General features: G+C 35.4%; 4 protein-coding genes and 1 long non-coding RNA gene across 9 annotated transcripts; 4 read left to right on the top strand and 1 right to left on the bottom strand.

Moving 5' to 3' along the window:
* Positions 1-40: 40 nt before the first annotated feature.
* On the bottom strand, positions 41-856 carry LOC125368635. Its single transcript, XR_007214330.1, has 2 exons — positions 720-856; positions 41-559 (listed from the first exon to the last, which is right to left on the bottom strand). It is a non-coding gene; the product is annotated as an uncharacterized LOC125368635 (long non-coding RNA).
* On the top strand, positions 558-1,757 carry LOC8276529 (NADPH-dependent aldehyde reductase-like protein, chloroplastic). Of its 3 annotated transcripts, none has more exons than XM_002525403.4 (2): positions 558-1,167; positions 1,260-1,757. In XM_002525403.4, exons 1-2 carry the CDS (start codon positions 743-745, stop codon positions 1,654-1,656), a joined length of 822 nt encoding a protein of 273 aa, XP_002525449.1. In that variant the 5' UTR covers positions 558-742; the 3' UTR covers positions 1,657-1,757. The 3 variants fall into 3 exon arrangements, with proteins under 3 accessions (XP_002525449.1, XP_015578684.2, XP_048225770.1); XM_015723198.3 differs by having other exon boundaries at positions 1,248-1,757; XM_048369813.1 differs by having other exon boundaries at positions 1,236-1,757.
* Positions 1,758-2,322: 565 nt separating this feature from the next.
* Positions 2,323-5,904, top strand: LOC8276528 (TATA-box-binding protein 2). The gene is made up of 9 exons (XM_002525402.4): positions 2,323-2,866; positions 3,838-3,925; positions 4,012-4,083; positions 4,570-4,620; positions 4,701-4,745; positions 4,885-4,977; positions 5,086-5,187; positions 5,279-5,352; positions 5,469-5,904. Coding segments are annotated over exons 1-9 (606 nt in total). The 5' UTR covers positions 2,323-2,786; the 3' UTR covers positions 5,470-5,904.
* A 153-nt stretch (positions 5,905-6,057) lies between these two features.
* LOC8276527 lies at positions 6,058-11,668 on the top strand. 3 transcript variants are annotated; one of them, XM_002525401.4, is made up of 7 exons: positions 6,058-6,660; positions 7,661-7,715; positions 8,021-8,095; positions 8,247-8,338; positions 9,692-9,773; positions 11,056-11,139; positions 11,348-11,668. In XM_002525401.4, exons 1-7 carry the CDS (start codon positions 6,347-6,349, stop codon positions 11,471-11,473), a joined length of 828 nt encoding a protein of 275 aa, XP_002525447.1. In that variant the 5' UTR covers positions 6,058-6,346; the 3' UTR covers positions 11,474-11,668. The 3 variants fall into 3 exon arrangements, with proteins under 3 accessions (XP_002525447.1, XP_015578663.1, XP_015578664.1); XM_015723177.2 differs by having other exon boundaries at positions 11,240-11,487; XM_015723178.3 differs by having other exon boundaries at positions 11,211-11,487.
* A 2,818-nt stretch (positions 11,669-14,486) lies between these two features.
* Positions 14,487-16,290, top strand: LOC8276526 (GATA transcription factor 9-like). Its single transcript, XM_048370069.1, has 2 exons — positions 14,487-14,896; positions 15,262-16,290. Exons 1-2 carry the CDS (start codon positions 14,753-14,755, stop codon positions 16,093-16,095), a joined length of 978 nt encoding a protein of 325 aa, XP_048226026.1. The 5' UTR covers positions 14,487-14,752; the 3' UTR covers positions 16,096-16,290.
* Positions 16,291-16,515: the final 225 nt, after the last annotated feature.

Raw genomic sequence — 16,515 nt, 5'->3', positions numbered from 1 at the left:
TGTGTTTGTGTTTTCTTCTTTTTATGATTGCGTAGAATGGTTCATATAAATGCCTGTATCTTGACCCCTGCCATGCTAAGAAATGAAAATTACAGGTGCGATTGCACATGACACTCATAAAATGTATAGCATTACATGGATATCCAATAGCATGCTTCAGATTCTGTAGCTATTCAACACAACTGATCTTGACTTTCCTCTGTCTGCATGTTTGATCAGAAGTCATTTTGATTTGCTCCATCTAATTTATCTTATTCATGGTAGTTGTTTTGCCTTGTACTTCTTCATTCTTTATTAAAGCAATTTAACCTGTTTAGCACCAATCTAATTCTAGCTTTCCCCACTTTGGACCTGATCCCACCTGTGACGAAATTGGGTGCACTTGGATTTGTGTAAAGAATACATCTATTGGACAAATTACTCTTACATGTACCTTCACATTGCTCTCCAGCATGTTTCTGAGCACCTCTTTTTGCTGGAAATCCTTGTACCAATTACTCAGGATTGCGGGTAAAGCCCCTGACAAGCTACAGTGATTCGATTTTGCTCGAGTGGGTTCCTATATAAAATTAATTAATCAGTTGTGTTAGAAATGGTCTGTCGTCTGTGCTTCCCTTTTCCAAAGTGTAAAAATATCTTGATGGCGTCATCCACTACATCATGCCATCAAAGATATTTTCCCCCCTCCGATTATAAGCAGAGAAGAGAAAGGGTCCTACCTTGTACATAATTGTTGACGTAAATGGCCACTACAAACGCTACCACTGGTTCCAACCCACCACAGCCGCCGCCGCCCTCTCCTCTGCCACTGCAAGACCGAGTGGCCATAGTCACAGGCTCCTCCCGCGGCATTGGCAAGGCCATAGCCATTCACTTGGCGTCACTGGGTGCAAAACTCGTCATCAATTACACTTCTAACAAAGACCAGGCTGATCTTGTAGCCAGTGAAATTAATTCATCTCCTTCTCTCAACAAGAATAGTAGCACACAAGCCATTGTGGTCCAAGCTGACGTATCAGAGCCTGCACAGGTGAAGTTGTTGTTCGATGAAGCTGAGAGGGTGTTTGAATCGCAGGTTCATATATTGGTTAATTCAGCTGCTATTACCGACACCAAGTACCCTACGTTTGCCCACACATCTGTAGAGGATTTTGATCGCATTTTCAGGTAATTTTGTTTTGTTCACATGACGTTTTTATTCGATTAGCTATAAAGGGTAAATTAAACAGAATTAGTGGCGTGTTAAGCGTAAAATGCAGAGGCGCGTTCTTATGCTGCAAAGAGGCGGCAAACAGGCTAAAAAGGGGAGGAGGGGGAAGAATCATACTGATATCAAGTTCATTAGTTGCTAAACTGAAGCCAAAGATAGGAACATACACGGCATCAAAAGCAGCAGTAGAGACAATGACAAAAATACTAGCGAAAGAACTGAAAGGGACTGGGATCACTGCAAATTGTGTGGCACCGGGTCCTATTGCAACTGAGATGTTTTTCACTGGGAGGAGTGAGGAGTATGTGGAGAGTGTGATCGACGAATGCCCTCAGGGCAGGCTTGGTGAGCCCAGGGATGTGGCTCTTCTTGTTGGGTTCTTGGCTACCGATGGCAGTGAATGGGTGAGCGGTCAAGTCATTCGTGCTACTGGTGGCACTGTTTAGGAATGGTATTATTATGCCTTTATGGAACGGAATGGAATGTGTCGTTGTTTGTGTACCTTTTTAAATATATAAATAAAATCGTCATCTCTTGTTTTTTTTTTTTTTGGTGGATTCTCGAATAATACATATTTTAAATTTTAAGACTTTATATTTATTTTTCGTTTAGTATTTAGATTTAATAACCATAAAGTTTTTTATGTAACAAATTTATTAAATGATTAACAATTAATATTGTGAAAATTATACTTACATTTACTTTTACACATTTGTTTTGTCTATGTCTAATAGTAAAAGAAGTCCTAATATTATAAATGACGTAATAGATTAATCAAGAATTTCTTTATCTAAGTATTCTATTTCTTTAACAATGGTCGAAATATTTTCATTTGCAATATTCTCATAGTGATTCAGTAAGCCACAAATAGGACCCCCAACAAATCTCAAAATCCCACGTGTCCAAAACCCACGACAAACAAAAACAAAAGGGCGCGAACGTCATTCTCTACAATCCATCTGGCAGGATGAAACAGTAACTTCCTGCAAACGCTAGAAAATTTCAATAATACCATTATAACCGGCAATAGCCGGTAGTCCTGGCGCTGACAACAGGCAGAAGACCCTCGGATCCAGTATCCTCTATATATAGCAACGGGTAGGGTACAAAAACCCCTTCAACCGCTTGTCTCTCTCCTGATAACAATCAGAGACCGCAGCTTCAAAGCCCCAAAACGCAAACAAACACAACCTTGATAACTCTCCCTCTCTCTCTGTCTATGCTCTTTATATGTTTCTCTCTTTAAATCAAAACCTATAAAAGAACCTTGTTTTCGAAATCTTCCCTCTCTCCCTCTCTCTCTCCCTTTCTTTTTCCCTCTAATTTCTTATCTTGCTCATTAGTTTCTCATTTGGGTGTTCTTAGATTTTGTTCTGAAATCAAACCCTAAATCTTGATTTGTACAGATCTGATTTTGATAAAACAAAACCCATACTTTTAAGATTTGTAAAAAAAAAAAATTGATTTGAAATTAGGGTTTAGACCACGGTTACAAATTGAAAGAAAAAGAGAGGATCTTTTAGGGGGGGGAAATTAATTGGAACAATAAAATAAAATTTAAAGAAGAGGAAATTAAATGGCAGAACAAGGAAGCTTGGAAGGTAGCCAACCAGTGGATCTTTCCAAGCACCCTTCTGGCATTGTTCCCACACTTCAGTAAGTCTCTTAATCTGATCCCTCTCTTTATCTTTGATTTTACCTATTTATACCTGGGGATCTAATTGATGAGGGTCTGTGGGTGCTTATGGCTCCTGGGTTTGACTTTGTAGATGGGTTTTCTATTTGTTTGAGCTGGGTTTTTCAATTTTGTTGAAAAGCGGTTTTGCGTTTGTAAGTTTTTCTTTTTCTCCAGAAGTAGTATGTAAGATCTTGCTTTGAATGTTAGGATTTTAGAAATGTTATCTGTTGTACTTGGGCTTCTCGATAGGATATTGTTGAGAAGAAAAGGAAAAGAAGATGTGGGTTAATTTGTGTCTTATAACGTCTAAATTTGTTCCTGAAAGTTATAATGTCAAAAATCAACATGTTTATTATCTATTTATTGTATGAAGCTGGATGGTTGAAATATTAATGAATGTTTTCAAAGAAGTTTCTATATGCTGTAGCCAATTATCTGTATGGAAACTTCTGCTATCTTGAAGTTAACAGGTTTCAACCGGATATTATATCTTTCTCTGCATAAGATTATATTAGCAAATAAAACTACAACAAATTTAAAGTCAATTCTGTTCCACTTAATCCCTATTTTATTTGAAATCTCTAAATCATGGATATTTAATTGTCCGGGCATAAGGAAAAAAATTACTAACGGTACCAGCTTCTATAAGAAAGCAAGGCAATGTGATGTAATTTAAACTCTATCAACATAAATTGGCTTAACAACCTAAAATCAAATGGCGTTTATGCTTTTCTGGGTCTTGGTCTTGGGCACTTTGGCATTCTGCTGCTATTTCTCACCATGCCTTGTTATTCTCGTTCTTGTGTCATCATTCACTATTGTGGTTATTTTAAATTTTATAGCTATCTGCTTACTTTTGGTCCCAAAATATTAGGGCACTTCAATATTGGGCATCCTGTGCTAAATTTTTCATAATTGCTTTCTAATCCGCGATGTACTGTTGTTGAAGGAACATTGTGTCAACTGTTAACTTAGATTGTAAGCTGGATCTTAAGCAAATTGCATTGCAAGCTCGAAATGCGGAATATAACCCAAAGGTATGTGACAGATTATTATTATAATTTCCATATTCTGGGTCTGTTGGTTCTTGAAGATTACTAACTTTTGTTTCACGTCCATGAAGCGTTTTGCTGCTGTCATTATGAGAATTAGGGAACCGAAAACCACTGCATTGATTTTTGCTTCCGGCAAGATGGTTAGTTTTTCATGCCCTCTAAAGGAGATTGTGATCAATATCTGTTTTTCAGTTGTTTCAGTTTGTACCTTATATAAAGTGGGAAAGATATGTCTCCTTTTATATGGACTGATTTGTATGGTAGTGATAATGTATCTGCTGTATGTTATGATTGAGTTCTCAACACATAGAGTACATTTTGTACCTTTAATTTAACGAATTGTTTTTATCCGACTTTGACTGTATCCTAATTACATGAGTGGTACGGGACTAAAGGCTGAGTGACCTAAGTTACTTTCATTAGTTGGGTTGTGGGAAATTGGATCATGTTTTGAAGTTTGTTCTAACTAAGAATTTTGTCTTTTGCTTTATAATCAAGTGTCATTCTACTTTTTTAGACTATTGTTATCTCTTTTGAAACTAATTTCTTTCTTAACTTGTTTAGTGAGTCACATTCTTGAGTTACGGTGTGTGTCGTCATCTGAAAATTTGCCCTTATTGTTTCAGGTGTGCACAGGCGCAAAAAGTGAGCAACAGTCGAAACTTGCAGCAAGAAAGGTATATATTGCTCCTTGAACTGCTTTCCTCTTGATATGATTCTTGAGGTTGTTCGATCTGACGTGAGATTTGTTCTATAGTATGCTCGGATTATCCAAAAGCTTGGGTTTCCAGCCAAGTTTAAGGTATTGATATGCAAAACTCCTCTCTCAACATTTGCATGCATCTGGGAAGGGGACATGCACACACATGTAGTTATTTTGCTGTTTAGTCTTGATCTGTTGTCTTTTGAAACTTCACCTCTTTGTTCATTGTAATCATCAGGATTTCAAGATTCAGAACATTGTTGGTTCCTGTGATGTCAAATTCCCTATCAGACTTGAAGGCTTGGCATACTCTCATGGTGCTTTCTCAAGTGTAAGTAACAACAGTATCTGTTGAGCTTAATAAACTAGTCAGTAATATGGGGCGCTTCAGGTTTTTGAGGTCTTCCATTGATTACCACCCTTGTTACTATTTGTGCAGTATGAACCTGAGCTCTTTCCAGGCCTAATTTATCGCATGAAACAACCAAAAATTGTGCTCCTCATTTTTGTGTCAGGGAAAATTGTGATCACTGGAGCCAAGGTGAATTCAGCAGCTCTTGTTTACATATGACATGTATGCTGCTTGGGTGATATAGTTTAGTAATGACAGGTATGTTCTTTGACAAATTCAGGTGAGGGATGAGACATACACGGCCTTTGAAAATATATACCCTGTCCTTACTGAATTCAGGAAGGTCCAGCAATGGTATTGCCTCTTTCTCTGTCTCGCTTTCTTACTTCCTCTTGGGAAATTCCCGAATATGTCTTCAGGTGACAAAAGCATGTGCTCACATGATCCGCCTTTATTTTGGTATGATGCAGATATATGTGGATATCAGTTACTGTTGGGGTTGGTTTGATATGGGATTTGGCAACTGTGGGTTTTAAGCTATAGGTCTTATTCCCGTGCTCTTTTACCCCGGGGATAAGTCTCTTCCTCTCCCTAATGCGGACACATGACAGGGTTCATCGAGCTCTGTAACTGTAATTACTCAATTCCGTCAGGACTCAGGAGTCGGCTAGGGGTGGTGGGAAGCAGACAGACAGTAGAGAACATGTTCCTGTTTTAATCTGATGTGGATTTCTTGAACAATTCTAAGTATTAAAAAGAAGAAAGAAAAAAAAAAAACGTTTTCCAATTTTGGCTTGAAACTTGTATTTATGTCATATTTATTGGATTTGGTGCAGTAATTCTAGGGTGTAAATGTAAGCTGAACTAAAATCGCCTTAACATAAATTGACAGGTTTTATTGTAGCACAATGGTTTTCCATCCTTTTCTTTTAATTTGAAAAATCATTCCCGAGATCTGTCTCAAGTAAATTGCCGATTGTTAGAATAAATTTAACTAATAATAAGCCCGCAAGAATTCATCAATCAAGCCAGAAATAAAACAAAGCCAAGAAAAATTACCTTGCTCAGGTTCAAGTTAAGAAATGAATGGCAATTTGGTCATTTAACACCATTTCAACCGAAGAAGATATTCGGCGTTGGAAAAAAAAGGCATATTAGGACAACGTGTGGCAACGGTTTTTTCCGCGAGCCAATTTTCTCTGATTTTTTCTTGTGCTTCCAAGTAACGATCAAATACACTGCTAACATTAGCAATGAACTAATAAAACTCACTTAAGCCCAAATCAACCTTATTACGAAAACAAAGAAAGAACTTCACTTTTTTTCTGTGTGTTTCTCGCAATAGTTGATGGCTCAATTCACAGCACAAGGGCGCTTGAAATTGCTATTTAACAGTGATGGGATTCAGTGTAAGCTTCTGGGCAATGGTTTTGTTGGCGGGTGTACATCATTTCGGGTACAAAAGGGAAAGTTTAGGTATATTGGTTCTAGTACTAGGCTCCATGCTTCTTCTGTGAGCAAGAAATCGAGACATTTCAATGCAGAAGCTAGCCTCAATGCGGAAGAGGAGAATGATATTGGTGAGAGTGAAGATTATGACAGTGAGTATGAGACAGATGATTTAGCTTGTTTTAGAGGCCTTGTCTTGGATATCTCTTACAGGTCATTTCTGTCATTTCTCATCACTCCATTTTCTTGCTTCGTTTGTTTGACATATATGTTTGTTTCTATGAATTTATGTGTCTGCATGCAGTAATTCGTTAATTATTTGTTTGATTGATCTCTTTATTTAGAGTATGAGTTTTTGGTATCCTTGCTAGATGTGGTTAGTTTAGGCATTCTTTCGTGGAGAAATTGAGTACTTCGCACGATGATGAATCAGAGTTTGCTGATTTGCTTATGCTTCGTTTTTCCAGTCTTATTAGTTTCACCTGTCATTAATGAGGTTGATAGTGGTGATTCACATTAGAGGAACGGATTTCTTTAACTTATTTCTTCAAACAACTCAAGCCAGGTGAAGTATTTTTTATGGCAATTTGAAGTTGCTGCATGTGCCACATGATTAGGGAAATGATTGGCGCACAGTTAATTAGTTTCTATTTTGTCATAATTAGTTAAATTGTAGCAGTGGCAACAGGATTTCTTTGATTGATCTGCTCGAGAAATTATAGTATCTTTTATAACATCAAACAGTTCTGCCTGATAGGAGAAGGCCAAAATTCTTGTTAGAAACTGCATCTTGACGTCTCCTCTGGAAGTTGAGAAATGGTATCAAAAGGATGGGGGAAAAAGGGTTCAGAGGAGGTTCCCTACCTTCTCTGTGCAAGCCTCCCTTGTGTAGAACTACTATATCAGAAGTTTTTGCTGATACTGATAGCTGATTATTTCCCCATTACCTGATTTCACTTTATTGAGCTTAAATTCCACTTACTTTTTTACTCTCCTTTTCATCATCACTAGATGAAAAGGGATAGGAAGCTGTAGTTCTTTATTGATGAGTGTTTTCTTCGTTCCACTTTGTTTGCAACCCACAAGCACTTTTTCTTTACTGGTATAGTGCTTGATTAGCATCTTGTTCCTTTCCTTTTTCTCCTTTCTACCAATTTGGCAAGACTCACGTAGATGTTTAAATATGGATCTGATTGTTGTTGTCCTGCTCCAGGCCAGTGAATGTTGTCTGTTGGAAGCGCGCTATATGTTTGGAGTTCATGGAGAAGGTTGGACTGATATGCTCAATAATCTATTTTAGATGCTTGAAGTGTCTGTAGGTTTGCTGTTGCATCTTATGCATTTATTTAACTCTTTGGATTAATAAATGGTATTAGCTTTTTTTAAAACTAATTTTTCTATAGGGGCATCGCCCTTTAGACACGTGTTTTTCCTTATATACACATGGTTGATTTTATTCTACTGGTAAATTCAAATTAGCAACCACCCAGTTGCTGCACCACATAAGACATATGACAACTGAACCTTTTTTTCCCTCTTCTTTTGCTAATTTCTTGTCCTTTTCTGTTTCCAGGCCGATGTACTAGAATATTATGATCAGACTGTAAATTCACCTAGTGGATCCTTCTATATACCAGCTGTATTAAGGGTATGCAATTGAGCAGCATCTGTTGATCTACACATCTTTTTTCTCTGACTGTCATCATACAGCTGTTATCTTAAGTGTAGACTACTTTTCTGACTGATCTTTACTCGTGCCCCATCCTGCATGAATTTACTTTACCTTCTTCTGCTTTCAGGTTCCACATCTTCTGCAGGTTGTGAAGAGAAGAAGAATCAAAAGTAATCTTAGCCGTAAGAATGTATTACATCGGGACAACTATACTTGTCAGTAAGTAGTCTGCTGACTTTCAGTCAAGTTTTATATGCTGGTTTGGATTGGAAATAGTGGCGTACATAGTGCATCAAATGACATCTTTATCTGTCTAGTTAGATTATAGTTAATCTTTGCAAGTTAAATTGGACTTCTGAAATTCAGTTCTGTAAGGAAACCTCAATGAAATGCATGACTTAAGGTTCCTGTCCTCAAGCTTTTTAGGCATCTATTTTAAGGTTCTTCCACTCTAGATAACATCCTGATGGTTTACCTCTTATTTTCTGTTAACACCTTTCCTGTCCGTGTTATTGATGGTAAAGTTTTCTCCACCATAAATTACAGAACCTTCTTGGTGGGTAGTAAGAGACTTGAGCAACTCTCTCCCTCCTTGCATAGAAGTTCTGGCTTACTTGTTATTTGTTTTATATAACTTCATGTCTCGGACAGCTTCAGATGCTGTTCCTTCATGGCAATTTTATCTTTGGTTGCATATCTTGTTCTCTCCTACTCTCGCTTGTTCTTTCTCTGGAATTTGGTTTCACTGCCAATTTTAACAAGCCTATCTTTCCCCATTGCTTATTTGGTCATTATCAGGAGCTCTCTACTACATATTAAAAGAATAGGCCTATCTGACTCTCTCTGAGGTCAAATTCTTCTAGAGCTACCCATATAATCAGGATCATGCCTAGCAGGAGAAGACAAAAGGCAACTTCTGGACTGACTCTCTCTGAGGTCAAATTCTTCTAGAGCTACCCATATAATCAGGACCATGAATAGCAGGAGAAGACAAAAAGCAACTTCTGGACTCACATTGCGCATTGCTGTTGACCAGAATACTTTACCCAAACTGGTAGTGCTATTCATATGAAAAAGCTTTCTCTAACCCATCTAGTCATAGACTAGGATATATTGGAGTAGGAACATGTGGTAACTAGTCCGAATCAAGCCTATAACTATCTCCCACCACAACTACATATATCTCTCCGGGAAAGTTTAAAACATCAAAACTGGCTGCTTGCCTCTCTCATATTCGTATGCACCCTGCTCTACTCTGCATGAAATTAACACTTCTATAGTATTAAATGCCAAAGAGCTTTAATTTGGTGGAGGCTTGACCACCATACCTAGCCACTCTGAAGTCCCTCACTTAGAGAAGAAAGTATGGTGTTACTGACGAGATTCTTAGTTTAGGCCACTAAATTTTGAAGCTGGAGCACAGAACAGTTTTCCAATCCATGTCACATGGTAGAGACCCATGCTAGATTTTCTTTTCTTTTCCATTTAATTCATTTACCATGAAGATGGTTATGTATGTTGATAAGTAATTGTTTCATGGGCTAATTTTTTTATTTTATTTTCTGTCAATAGGTATTGTTCTTCACGTGAGAACTTGACCATTGATCATGTTTTGCCGACTGCACGTGGTGGACAATGGACATGGGAAAATCTGGTAAGCTTTTCGATCCTTCTATGCGGCCAGTGGTGTAGCCAAGTTTATAAATCATGGGTAGCAAATTAATAATAGCCAGACCCAATTAAGGGGGTCAATGCTCAAGATTATCAAGTTTAATAGAGCAAGTTGTGATTTTGTAAAAGCCTAAAGGGGTAATCTTAAAAAAGCCTATAAGACATTAATATTGAAATGAATTATATTTCAAAGATTAAGGAGGGGAATTACCCTCCTTCTCCATAACATGGGTTTCCCACTGTATATGACACTGAATAGGGAACTGGAATAGTTTGTTACTGAAGGTCAACAAAAACTATTTGAAGGAAGATAGAAGGTCAAAGAAAAAGTGATTAAACTTTTACATATAGAAAATAGAACACAACTGAGGAACTGCATGATTTTCCCATATTTATTCTTTCTAATTAACGCATTCTTTTAAACTTGCTGTGATGGTTGAGCATTTTATATTTGTCAGTGGTCTTTACAATAATTCCAGTTCCTTCATGTAGGTAAGATTTAATATATACTTCTTGGATTGGGACATTTCAATGGTCCATCTAGTTTCTAATTGGTAGTTCTTTTCATATTGCAGATTTCAGAGATAATAATGTGATCACTTCATTACTGCAACAACTTCTTTGCATGAATTTTTTTATTAACAATAATGCCTAGCAAGTCCTTAGTACTAGATAACTACAACAGCAAGAGCAGCTTTTAATTCTTGTTTTCACAAAATTGTCCTATATGCTCCTATTGTAATTACAACCATGTTACTAATATGTTTTTTCCTTTTTTTTTCGATGCCTTAATCTGGTTAACATATTAACTTTAATCGCAAGTTTTCATTTATTAAATTATACAAAAGAAATACTTAAAATATTAATCCTTTGCTTTTATATTTATTTTTTACACAGTAGGCTATTACCAGTCAGAAATATTCTTAAAATACTATATTGCTTTTTTACTTTTGATTTATATATGCAACTTAGAATTTTAACTGTCATATATATCAATTATGAGAGGATAGATACATAGTTAAATTATTCCAAATAGATCACTGAAAAACTTAATTGCTACATGTCCTTTTTGGTCATTTTGTCCTCTAAAACGCTTCAAGTAGTATTTTGAACCAAACATACAATTTGCTTAACAGGAATCTTTTATTTTGTTACCAAATAAGTGAATTGTTTTCTATCAGTAAGTTTGTATCATCGGAGCGTTTGAAACAGCAATAGCAAAAGCTAATATCAATTCCAAATTGTTTTGGTGCGTCTCGCGACAGGTTACTGCTTGTTCAAAATGCAACTCAAAGAAAGGTCAAAAAACACCAGAAGAAGCAAATATGAAGCTGATTAAGGTCCCCAAGGTATTATTCCCTTCGGATTTTTTGCTCTTGTGAATGAATTGTTTCATGCAACTCAAAACTCATTTCGTCAGTGAGATAATGCTTGTCCAATTACAAGCAGCAAGCAATGACTTGTCGAAGATGATTATTAATGTCACGAACAGCAGAAACAGGAGTTTTCACCAACTGGAGCATTGAAGGTATGAACTATTGTCCTTTGTTCTTGCAGGCTCCAAAGGAATACGACATACTTGCCATACCACTGACAAGTGCAGCAATAAGGATGCTGAGGATGAGAAAAGGGATGCCTGAAGAGTGGCGTCAGTATTTGGCAAGGCCATCATCAGAGCCATGAATTCATCCTTGTTGGAAAGTTGTACATTCTGGTGCTCTATACATTTAATTTTAAGTCATCAGCCAAGTTCTTCTTAAAGTTCATAAAGATACATGTATTCAAGCTGCAGTGTGAACGTGGTGGTTGTAATCAAATTTATGAATTTACTGATGTATACAGAACATCTATCTAATGAAGTAGCTGTGAATTATCTTAGGCTTTTCTTTGTCAGGTTGCCAAATCAAGTTGAAGTACTCGATTTACTCCCATTTTAAGGCCAAATAGTTCTTTCATTTGATGTTTTTCACTTTTCACCTTTACTCCTCTATGTTCCTCTTGATTCAAAACTAAAAGAAGCTTATATGTATGGAAAAGGATTCTTTTTCAAAGGTGCTGCTGCTGCCATGCTTGTGGATTTTTCAGCATATATGTATGGACAGAATCATGTCCTGGGCACAATTCTTTTTCCTTTTTCTTTTTTCTCTACATCATTATTGTTAGAATTGCTCATATTCCTATCACCCCTCATCTTTTACAATAATTGCTTGCTACCTCCTATTTCTACATTGTGACACTACAGTTGGGGTAAGCCTGCCCCATTGTCATAATTCTTACAGGAATGCAGGCTTCTGCCCAGTCAGTCAAACTAGGAAGAGTAATAAAAAACTAGTTACTTTTTCTTATTTCTTTTCAGGGCTCCAGATTATTGTTCAAAAGTAAATGCAGTCCTAAATATCTATGCTATTTGTTTAGTCAAGGCCTGTATTCCATGAGAGATGAGCAATCCATCCAGAGGTGAGCTGATAGTCACTCATTATTATTACAGCAGTAATTTTCACAATGCTACTGCAGTCTAAACCATTCTAATTCCATAGAATGGAACTTGTAGAACAAAGGTTTACAAGATTACTATAAGAGGGTTCCATGGTTATGAAAGAAATGAAGAGGGCAAGTAAATACGTATGTTGGTTGAACTCAACTACAGTGTGGGAGGACACTTTTATGATCCAGGCTGTGATGGGGACATTGAAAAATATTACACATGTGGGGTCAATGTCATGTACGGTTGTGATTGATGATCTATGCAGAGATCACAGGTGTTGTCGTAGTAGCAGTTGCTATTTCATTACACAATGGTTAATAAAAAGCACCGCCTCTCCTCCTTCCTTCAACTTCAAATTCTATTTTCAAATCCATAATTAAACATTTAAATTCTAAAAATTATATTTGCTAGTGGAGAACTTCGACTCCTATTTTATTTTATATAGTAATATTAATTTCTAATATTTTATACTAAAAATATTTTAAAATAGTTATCAATAATTATATTTTAGCTTCTGTACTAATTTTATATATTTTTTTACCTAACAGAATTATTACTTTATTAAATGGTATGCAAATCCAAACTATGAAGATCGCTGTTATTGAAAATATAAGGATGAAAGTGCGCACGGAGGCTAAATTCAGAGGGTGTATTTGTAATTTTCTTTTCTTTTATTAGTTTTTAATTGTAAATAAATGCTCATCTAACAAGTGTCCCACCAAGGATGGTTGAGTTCTCTTATAGGTATGCATTTGTTATAGTGCTGAATGCGATTTCAAATTTATTATTTTGACATTATTTGAGTTGTTCTATAATATATATATATGTATATAGCCTTCATGTATATACGGATAATTAATCAAACATTATCTTCTTACAAATATAAAGTAAAAATTGAAAACCTAAACTATCAACTTTGTGATCTTATTTTTTTTCATTCAATACTTTTTATTTTCGGATCAGCTATTGGATTTGATTTTTTATTGTTCATTAAAAGGCTAATGCGATATACGCTATATAATATCTATTAGATTTAATTTCTTATTGTTCACTTAAAGACTAATAAATCATGTATTATACAATATGAGATAGTCATCTCCTTTCACTCATCATAAATTTTTTATTTTCATATCAGTTATTAAATTTGATTTTCTATTAATCATTGAAAGACTAATAAATTATGTATTATGTAACAAAAAGTAGTCATCTTTTTATTATTAATTAAAAGACTAATAAATTATGCACAGAAATAATCATCTTTTTATACCCATCATAAAAGTAAAAAGTCATCAGAATTTAAACTCGAGATTTATACTTCTAAAAATAAATATTTTTACCACTTTATTTAAATGTCAAAGTGTTGGTTATATTATTTTTCACAAGAGAATAGAGAAAAAAAAAAAAAAAGTAAAAGAGAAAAAGCAAAGCAGGCCATTAATTTTTGGCCTTCCACTGGATAACATCAGGGAAGGCAACAAATTCTAAAACTTTATTCAGCTTTTGAAAAGTTAAAGCCACATAAATACACATTTTAACTTGTCAACATAGAAATTCTTCACTCAAATTTAAATGCTCTAAGAGAAAATGTCTCATTTTTCACTCTCATAACAATTCTCTTTTCACATAATTTTTTACTTCTTGCTAAAAAATTTGAAGTACAATCCTATATTTGGTTCATAAAATCAATTACGTAAAATTAAAAAAATTGATTTACTTATTTAAAATTTATGTACTTTAAATAAAATAAAAATTAATTTAAAATTTTATATAATTAAATTTATATAGTATTGATTATAATTAAATTAAATTCTAACAAAATAAGTATTTCAAGTGAATTTTATATTAATAAGTCAATATATTTCATAACAATAAAATATTTTTTTCAACTTTATTATTTTTATTTTTTTTCAAATCAATAAATTTTTAGTGGATTTAAGTTAAACATATAATTAATATCAAACATTGATAACAAAATTAATTTTTAATTTAAATAATATGTATATATATATAACTATAACACACGATTTCAACTAATCAACTGGATGTACAATAATGTTGTAATAACTTATAACACACATATAGTATGAATTGTTAGCTCTATATTCTGAATTAAGTCATATTTATTTATTTATTTATTTTCTTCATTGAAAAAGAAAAAGGTTAGCAGAGAAAATATATAAAATGAGAGAGGTGTGGTAAACAGAGGAGAAGCATTTTAAGGGGAGAGAGAGAGAGAGGATAGGGATGTGAGCTATTGTTTTGGTGAATGAGTAACTTTGGTTGTTTCTTTAGCTTTATCTGCCGACAGAAAACCCGGCCATTAAGGCCTATAGTTTTACACACCTTATTGCTTTCTTCTTCTTTTCCTTCACTTTCCCCTTTGCTTTGCCTTTTTTTCTTTTCTTCTTTCTTTCCGTTCTTCTTTCACAATTTTCCCTTACTGGCTTCTTAAGTTTTCTTTGGTTTCCATTTTCGTTATGGATTTTTGCCGTAATGTGTCAGTCTCCAGTGAGTATCACCCACAAGAGCAAGTCCTTCAATCCCCTTCTCTTTGCTCTAAGTTTGGTGCTGCTATAACACCTGCTAGCCCTCTTGATGACCTTTTTTCTGCTCAGAATACGGTTTGTGTTTCTTTTTGACTTCATTTTCATGTTTACATGTACTGTTCTTCTTTGTACTTCTTATCTTGAACTGAGTTCTTGTTAGTTGCTGCTCAAAGAAGCTTCCTTTCTTTTGTTTGTTACTGTTATTGTGCTTTAGCTACCAAAAGGTGGAGCCTTTCTTCTTGTTCTTAATCTTTTCTTTTGCTTCACTAGTTTAGGTACTGAAAAAACTTGCCAAGAAGTAATCTTTCTTGGGTTTAAACGTTACTTGATATGTTTTTTTGGTTTAAAATTTCAATACCCTTTTCATATATTACCAATATGTATCTTATTTCTTGATGGGGTTGCTGTTAATTTTTCTGTTTGATGGCTTGAAATTGCAGGAAGTTGATTTTAGCTTAGAATGGCTCTCAGTGTTTGTAGAAGACTGTTTATCTAGCACAGGGAACTGCCTTCCAGCACCTGCAGTAAGTGGCAGTGTTCAGAACACCAACTCAGCACACAAACTCACAAACACTTTGCAACAGAAACCCCAAGAAACTCCATCTTCCTTGGAAAAATTTGCTATTCCAGGCAAAGCAAGAAGCAAGAGAAAAAGAGCAACAAGTGTCAAGACGAGAAACAACCCATTGTTCAGTTGGTCCTATAGTCATCACCAAGCCCTCCATTTTCCTAGTTCAGACCCTCCCTTGCTCCACCAAGCATATTGGTTAGCTGACAGTGAACTCATTGTGCCTAAAAAAGAAGGCACTGCAATTACCACCACCAACAACAGCAACAAAGACAAGGCAAGATATAAAGAAGAAGTACATAATGAAGAAACAACGAAAGACCAAGAAGAGGAAGTTGATGTTGATGTTGACGAGGATCAAGAAAAGGTATCAATAGTACTGAGCAGTAGTAATAATAGTAGCAAGAAGAGTTTTGGGATATTGGAAAGTAGTAGCAGTGGACAGCAGCAGCAGCCAAGAAGGTGCACCCATTGCTTATCACAAAGGACCCCACAATGGAGGGCAGGACCATTGGGTCCAAAGACACTGTGCAATGCATGTGGAGTAAGGTACAAGTCAGGCAGGTTGTTGCCAGAGTATAGACCGGCCAAGAGTCCTACTTTTGTGAGCTACCTGCATTCCAATTCTCACAAGAAAGTCCTGGAAATGAGAATGGCTAGCTCTAGCTCTTCTTCTGCTGCCGCTACTACTGTATTCAATTCCTAGTGATCAACACTTGTTTCAGCTGAAGTGTCTTCCATTCTCCAATGTATATCTCCAAAATGAAAAAAAAAAAAAAAAGAAGAGAGAAGTTTAGCTTAGTCTTGCGATAGAAATTAAAAAAATCGGAGAAACTCTAGACTAGCCACCTTATTTGCTTAATTATTTAGAATATTATTAATGGGAGTTAATTTCCTTGCATTTTGATTCTTGGTAGGCAGCTTCTATTAATTCCTTTTCTTCTCCTTCTTTCTTCTTTTGTCAAGTTTCCATTTGCAGTATAGTTGTATTGTGGATAACTAAATTCTATTCCTTGCTTTACACTAAAAATTCCAAGCACAGCAAATATGTACAGTTCTTTCTTTTTAAAAAATAATGCAAGTAGAGTTTCTTGAATTTTTAAAAAATGTAAGTTGCAAGTTTCAG

This window comes from Ricinus communis, chromosome 10, assembly GCF_019578655.1.
Source record: "Ricinus communis isolate WT05 ecotype wild-type chromosome 10, ASM1957865v1, whole genome shotgun sequence".
NCBI classification, from domain to species: Eukaryota; Viridiplantae; Streptophyta; class Magnoliopsida; order Malpighiales; family Euphorbiaceae; genus Ricinus; species Ricinus communis.
The sequence above is the reverse complement of the archived record's forward strand: the minus strand, read 5'-3'. Positions and strand labels throughout refer to the sequence as shown.

Excerpts from the sequence above, each read along its gene's own strand:
- LOC8276526 (XM_048370069.1), top strand. The coding sequence starts at position 14,753 with ATGGATTTTTGCCGTAATGTGTCAGTCTCCAGTGAGTATCACCCACAA. Across the intron at positions 14,897-15,261 it reads TTTTTTCTGCTCAGAATACG|GAAGTTGATTTTAGCTTAGA; the intron begins GTTTGTGTTTCT and ends TTGAAATTGCAG.
- LOC8276528 (XM_002525402.4), top strand. The coding sequence starts at position 2,787 with ATGGCAGAACAAGGAAGCTTGGAAGGTAGCCAACCAGTGGATCTTTCC. Across the intron at positions 4,621-4,700 it reads CGAAACTTGCAGCAAGAAAG|TATGCTCGGATTATCCAAAA; the intron begins GTATATATTGCT and ends TTTGTTCTATAG. Across the intron at positions 5,188-5,278 it reads TTGTGATCACTGGAGCCAAG|GTGAGGGATGAGACATACAC; the intron begins GTGAATTCAGCA and ends TGACAAATTCAG.
- LOC8276529 (XM_048369813.1), top strand. The coding sequence starts at position 743 with ATGGCCACTACAAACGCTACCACTGGTTCCAACCCACCACAGCCGCCG. Across the intron at positions 1,168-1,235 it reads GATTTTGATCGCATTTTCAG|TGGCGTGTTAAGCGTAAAAT; the intron begins GTAATTTTGTTT and ends AAACAGAATTAG.
- LOC8276527 (XM_002525401.4), top strand. The coding sequence starts at position 6,347 with ATGGCTCAATTCACAGCACAAGGGCGCTTGAAATTGCTATTTAACAGT. Across the intron at positions 7,716-8,020 it reads GTTTGGAGTTCATGGAGAAG|GCCGATGTACTAGAATATTA; the intron begins GTTGGACTGATA and ends TTCTGTTTCCAG. Across the intron at positions 9,774-11,055 it reads AATGGACATGGGAAAATCTG|GTTACTGCTTGTTCAAAATG; the intron begins GTAAGCTTTTCG and ends GTCTCGCGACAG.